The 6909-nt window shown below is 36.0% G+C and overlaps 1 protein-coding gene across 2 annotated transcripts; it reads left to right on the top strand.

Moving 5' to 3' along the window:
- The first annotated feature begins 4133 nt into the window (after positions 1–4133).
- Positions 4134–6162, top strand: LOC107593100 (uncharacterized). Of its 2 annotated transcripts, XM_016282684.1 has the most exons (5): positions 4134–4206; positions 4312–4644; positions 5158–5292; positions 5497–5591; positions 5940–6162. In XM_016282684.1, exons 1-5 carry the CDS (start codon positions 4179–4181, stop codon positions 6084–6086), a joined length of 738 nt encoding a protein of 245 aa, XP_016138170.1. In that variant the 5' UTR covers positions 4134–4178; the 3' UTR covers positions 6087–6162. The 2 variants fall into 2 exon arrangements, with proteins under 2 accessions (XP_016138170.1, XP_016138171.1); XM_016282685.1 differs by lacking the exon at positions 5158–5292.
- The last annotated feature ends 747 nt before the right edge of the window (positions 6163–6909 follow it).

Genomic DNA, 6909 nt, shown 5'->3' with positions numbered 1-6909 from the left:
TTAAATGGGTCATATGATGCTGCTAAAAAGAACATTATTTTGTGTATTTGGTGTAATGAAATGTGTTTATGCGGTTTAAAGTAAAAAAAACACATTATTTTCCACATACTGTACATTATTGTTTCTCCTCTATGCTCTATGTTCACGGTGAAAGTAGTGCAGCGTCAACAATACTACAGCAAGAATAAAAGTTACGCCTTCTTTCTTTGCGTGAACATTTGGGCGGCGTTATGCAAATCTTCCCACATAGTGATGTAGACATGTGGGGGCGTGTTAGAACGAGCCGTTTTAGGTAGGCGTGGCTGACTCTTAACTTTCATAAAGAATATCTCTTTGGTTTTGAGACTTTAGTCTTTGCAACTTTACAGATCTTCTTTATGCACCAAGAGCTTGTAACACTCCAAAGAGAAAGGAAAAATTGAAATCGCATCATATGACCCCTTTAAGTAAACTTCACTCACACTGATCCGGATATTTGTCAATAAAATATATTAGACTACAATTAATAAACGTGTTAAAAATCATCTCATGTGTGATTGTTTTAATACACCAAGTTTTATTGAATTACACAAGTTCGGTTCTGAGGCTTTTGAGTAGGCTAATGGCCTTATAAGCTAACTATTTTGCATATATTTCTGTGCCAGTATATAAATTTGTATTATTTGTTTGGTCGAATCTGGTAAAGCTAGCTATGGGTTTTAGAAATGAACTGTTATTTGAGGTGAAGTCGATCGGCTCATTTGAATCTTCAGATTGGTCATCCTGTAAATCCAGAAGGCTTAGTTTGCCAACAAACTTAACACATACAGAAGAAATATTCAATAATGTATTGTTGTAATTACATACTTACCAATAGCTGGATTTGTTCAGTCAAAAGAATCGCAGGTCCAAGAAGGGTAGGATTCTGAGGGATACAATCTTGCATCCCAGCTGACAAAAATATGTTATAACAATGTTTTGCTAATGTTCCCGTTATTGGAAAACTTTATTTCTTAACGTTCCCTGGACGTTCGAAATGTTCAATGTTAAAAAAAATAAATTCTTGGTCATACAAATGTTAAGGGATTATTATTTTATTTTATAATTTTGACAACATTTTGGGAAATGTTCCTTTTGAATGTTCCCGAACTTTCTGAAACAAGTAGTAAAAATAAAACCCATTAGACAAACCTCCAACTAAAACGTTATAGAACAAAAATGTTTAGCGTTAAAAATAGCATTTTTATGCTAACGTTTTTAGAACGTTATTAAAGACCATAACTTTGAATGAACATTCTATTAATGTTACTAAAAGAATGTTTGTTCATAACTTAAGGAGAACATTGCCAGATGTTCTCTCTACTATTTGGAGTGTTATCTGTATCCATGTTCCAGAGGCGTATCAAATAGCAATGCGGCTAAGAAGACTATGGCATACCTGTTAACTGTCACTGGCCCACCGGTGGGCCCACTTGTCGTTACATGTTTTAAACAGTAATATCTTAGTCTGAACCTAAAGTAATCTTGACAAACTATATCATTTGAAAGCCTAAAGACTCTAGTTTTCATATTTGGTCATTTATTAAATATTGTACAGAGCTATTGTAATTTATTAATCTGCAAGAAGAGTACTCATCAGAGTCAGAGAGCGAGTTCTGACCTTTTGAAATAGTGATGCACATATGAAATCATGAAAAATCAGTAAAAACCTCCATTCATTTTCATGTCAAGTGTTCAAAAGATATAGCAAAAATACAAACGTACTGTCCGCACACTGATATAACTGCTCCATAAGAATTATTTATTACAACGTTTCGACCATCAGGTCTTCATCGAATTTTGTGCCTGACGAAGATGTCACAATACATGACAATACAAACGGACAATACGTTGTATTGTTGTATAGAAGTCGTGGCCTAATGGCTAGAGAGTTGGGCTCGTAGCCCAAAGGTTGTGGGTTCGAGTCTCGTACCGGCAGGGATTGTAGGTGGGGGGAGTGAATGTACAGCGCTCTCTTCCACCTTCAATACCACGACTGAGGTGCCCTTGAGCAAGGCACCGAACCCCCAACTGCTCCCCGGGCGCCGCAGCATAAATGGCTGCCCACTGCTCCGGGTGTGTGCTCACGGTGTGTGTGTGTTCACTGCTGTGTGTGTGCACTTTGGATGGGTTAAATGCAGAGCACTAATTCCAAGGATATGTCACTTTCACTGTCACCTTTTTTTTTTTGTCCTGCACCTGAGCCCTGTGTGGGTTTGTGGGATAAGCGCAACTTTTTTATACTTTGGTGTTTAAGTGTTCAAAAGATAACATCCATTCTATTTCTGGAGGGAAAAAAAGGTCTAAAAGTGTTTACGATTGTCATTTTGCATTATTGACACACTATTTTCCTAATTAATGCTGTTCAGTTGCTTTGACACAATCTGTATTGTTAAAAGCGCTATATAAATAAAGGTGACTTGACTTGACTTTTGACTAAAAAGAAAAAAACAGCATGCAGCGATGCAGCGTGAACTGTAACATAGGTCTAAGGTTCTCGTCGTATGCCTTTTTTGTGTTTTTTTAGACGTTGAATTGAATTCAAATACTGCCCTTAATACTTCTGAATGTGATGTCTACTTAATAATTATTGAGAAAAGTATGGAAAAACATGTTTCAGATCACTCAAACCATATATGGAAATGGAGGCGCCCTTATATGGTTACTAATGGGGTTTGATGAGGGATTGAGGGATACTACGCCCATACAAAATCAAATTTTTTGAGATATCAACCTCAAATTTGGAACACAAAGCAGTTTTCTAGCAGTTTTAGAGTAAAACATGCTTTGTAATATATATTTTTTAATATAAAATATGAATATTTTAATATTTACATTTTATATTTTCATAAACTTAAACTTCCATAACTTTTTTGTAATATACATTTGATAACTTTTCACTTCGACAATAATCTGCAAAGTGTCTTCTTTGAAAAGAGACCAACCTTAAGTCTGTGCTCCAAAGCATTCACAATTTATAACAATTTAAGTTGGAAGTGTCCTTTTCGGGTCTATGCTCAAAAAGTGGAACTGACAGTTAAAGGTGCAGTAGGAGATCTTTGAAAATGCTAACTTTAGCTTGATAGCACTGAAAGCGAACGTCCCACCCTCCCTGCAATCGCCGTCCAAAGCCACGCCCCCTGAACGCATTTACACTCACAGACCAGAGACAACATTACTACAATAGGCTACATCAGGTTCCCAATTCCAGCCCATGTTCCGAAGTGAAGTAAACGTCAACGGATTTCCCCCGCTCAGGGAGTAGGGAGCAATGAACACTGTGTAGGGATCATATCGATCGGAAAACAGTTCATGCACGGAGCTCACTTATAACGAGCTGGCGCGAGGACTAGGTAAACCGCTGGGCTACATCATGTGTCATTCACCGGTGAGAAAACTTTAAAAGTACTACAATACCAGGAAGAAAGATTGGGTTGTTGATGTTTACCTGCTTGAACGCGCTGATGACGTATCCTGTCTGCGCGAACCGGGTGCGCAGAGTTATGCTAATACATACGTTGACAGGCAGGTAGGAAAGCATATTAAAACGCTCAAACATTTCTTGATCCTACACCTTCCACAGAATATATAAATACAGACAAATACATTTAGACCACTTAACTTAATGAGTGCTATTGGGATGTGAAGAGACTTTCAACCAGCATAACAAAAAATGTTTCTGAAGACAATCACCTATTGCACCTTTAACGTGTCTGAAATCCACACTTGCTAGCGTGAAACTAGGTCAGCAAAACCACATGCTGGCACTGTCAGAAAACACCCAGACACATTAGCTTACAAGTTTGGCCTGAAGTTTTGCTCGGAAAACAAAAAATCTGCTTCAGAATTAGACCTATAGTTCAGGTGCTAATAATATTATATTATTATAAATATATTATAGCAATTTAATTAATCAAAAGTAAAACCTATTGACAGTTGAAGTTACTTTGCCAAATCAAACACTTTATCTCATGCACTTTGATCTTCTGAAATGCTTTAATAGCAGTAAACAGTCTGGTCAGTGCAAGTTCAACTTCCTCTTTTCAAGGGTGTCTGGTGGTTTCCTTTTAAATTTTTTTCTGCACATCTGTGTTAGCACTTCCGCTCAGATTCGTAGTTAAGTTAACCATCTTACTGCATATGAGCAAAACAACCACAGAATGAGGACGCCGCCGCTTTTACTCTTCTGTAAGTTACTCAGTGTAATTTCAGAGTGCTCTTCACATGACTGAATAGTTTTCAAGATTGATTTCAAGAGTTTTGTGCTTTACTATATGTGTTTTATCTTCACAGTTCTACTGGTGTGGTGTCAAACTGCACAGTGTTTAATTTCTAAACGGGTGAATTTAGGGCAAAACGTGTCTTTAGACTGTCAGATTGATGTAAAAGATATTTACTGGGTTTTCCAGAACCTGACAGATTCTCCAGTGCTAATACTGCGGACCTTCACATCAGAATCTACAACACCTCAGTTTTATGATAAAAGATTTAAAGACAAATGTTCATTACAAACTTTAAGCCGTTTATTTATTAGGAACATAACTATCAATGAAATAGGAATATATTATTGTGCAAAAGCAGGCAGGACTCTACAGCTCAGCAATGGCACCAGACTTTACACTACTGGTAAGTATTTCTAAATTAGATTTATAATTAACACATCAAGTGTTAGAATATACTACGTTTATAGCTACGTTTATGCTGGGTACACACTAAAAGATTTTTTAAAATCTTATAAGATCTTTAAAATGTGAGAGACCACAAACACGAGGAGAAAAAAATCCTAGATTTAACCGTTTTGCTCCTATAGTGTGTGGTGTGCCGCGATGTTCCCCCCACACATCAGGATTTCTGATCCGCGATCGGGCGCCTCCGACGTTCTTCCGAGCAGATTCAGACACTCTTAACACACCTCACACCACAGGAAAATCTGATCAAATAATCTGTACAACCACCGAGATAATCGGGACTTTACCTAGGATTGTCAGAAGGGGAGAAATCGGCCCAAAATCAGCCTGATTATCTTGTATAATGTGTACCCAGCATTACTGAGATAAATGTTTTTTTTTCCTTTATCAGAGGTTTTTAATCATATTTGGCACTAAAAGCACAAAACTTACAACTCTTCTATTTAAACAGAATCTGCCCATGACCAAAATCAAACAGAATGCAACAATCATAATCAAACACATTGTGAAACAAGACCCAATTTTCACAGGATTCTGACCGTTACATCCTTCCTATTGAACACTGTGCTGATTATTGCAATAATAGGTGAGATATCTGATACAATCAAGTTGAAAGTACAAAAAACATGATCAAATGTTCAAATGAATCTCCTCGGTTTCATTGAAATTAAGTTTAGTGTATTCCTTTATGAAGAGTTTCTTTGAAATGTACTGAAGTATTGTTTCATTATGTATGTGTATTATATTAATTTCATGATGATAACAACCAAAATGTAATGCGCTACTTCAGGTCTGTTAATGCTCAAACTTAAGAAGCCAAGAAAAAGTCGACAACAACCACAGAATGTCACACCAGCGTCGCTTGAGGCCTTAAACACGGCACAGGTAAGACTTATATTGCTGAATGATTCAATCACCATTTCAAGTTCATCGTACAAAATGTTTCCCAAATTTCCCGGCAACAACTAAAGTTCTTCCTAGCGTTTCTCAAGTAGCTGGAGGTGTTTAGAAACTCATTAGTTGTGAAATGATGGTGACAGCATCATTCATCAGAGTTTAAAACTCATGACGTTTTGCGAAACATCTTTAGCAACCGTGAAACACAAGAGTTCGCTAAAATAACTACTGGATGCTCAACGAATTCCCAAATGTTTAACAAAATCAACCAAACCGTGTTCACATGCCGTGAAGAGGTTTATAAAGTGCCTAATTTCATTGTTATTGTTCTCGTAGTATTCTGAAATCGAGCTGTCCACATATTCCAGAGGAGAAACCCCCATTCAGATAAACAGCACTTATGCACTTCTTCAGAAACCAAAGCCACATCCTAGACAATCACGAGAAGAGATCAACACATCTTGCAGTCTACAAAGTTGTTAAATGTGGTAGTTTGACACCTTCTGTGAGTCCACCCTTATTTTTTTTGTACGATTATGTTTTATAAAGGTCGTGTTTCCATCACCGTTTGAATGAAACCATGTTATTTACTTATTTAATTTTGTTGTGTGTTGCTACCAAGTACCTTAGACATGTTAACAGATCAATCTTTATTGATGTGGTTACAGTTTACAATAAGGTTCAATGTGTCAACATTAAATTACTTATTAATCCTGGTTAATGTTAATTCTACATATACAAATACATTTTTAACGTTTCAAATTACCATCAAATTAATGTAAGAATCAAAATCAACAGCATCAGTATATTTATGAATTAACATTTAACCTGAATTAGTAAATACTGTAAACATTGTTGTTCATTGTTAATGATACGTAATGAATTAACTCATGTTAACAAGTATAATTAGTTTATTGTAAAGTAAATTATTGAAGTTTTTGAGAAACAAAGTTGCTAAATGATTGTAATAGCTTTTAGTTTATGTGGTGAACTATGCTGGTTTAACATGATTTAGTTGGACCCCAACCAAGCTGGTGTTTAGCTGGTCTTCCAAATCTAACCAGCTGACAAGTACCCAAAAAAACCCCCATCATACTAGGTCAGAAAACTACTTTTCCCTAGTGGAAGTTCTTGAATAAAAGTATATTAAGTATTATTAGTGTAAAAAACAAAGACATTTTGTAGCTGGAACTAAGTAGAGAACTGTATATGAAAATGAATATACATTGTAATGAATCAATAATGAAATTTAATGAACAATAATGATTTTAAGTTCATGACTAAATGAATATCTAAATAATGAAAT

This window comes from Sinocyclocheilus grahami, unplaced genomic scaffold (genome assembly GCF_001515645.1).
Source record: "Sinocyclocheilus grahami isolate Dianchi unplaced genomic scaffold, SAMN03320097.WGS_v1.1 scaffold163.1, whole genome shotgun sequence".
Taxonomy (NCBI): domain Eukaryota; kingdom Metazoa; phylum Chordata; class Actinopteri; order Cypriniformes; family Cyprinidae; genus Sinocyclocheilus; species Sinocyclocheilus grahami.
This window is presented reverse-complemented; position numbering and strand designations above follow the sequence as displayed.

Bases quoted from the DNA above. Each gene is read 5' to 3' on its own strand.
- LOC107593100 (XM_016282684.1), top strand. From the start codon at position 4,179: ATGAGGACGCCGCCGCTTTTACTCTTCT. The intron at 4,207-4,311 runs GTAAGTTACTCA...TTATCTTCACAG, and splicing joins GCCGCCGCTTTTACTCTTCT to TTCTACTGGTGTGGTGTCAA. The intron at 4,645-5,157 runs GTAAGTATTTCT...CTATTTAAACAG, and splicing joins CACCAGACTTTACACTACTG to AATCTGCCCATGACCAAAAT.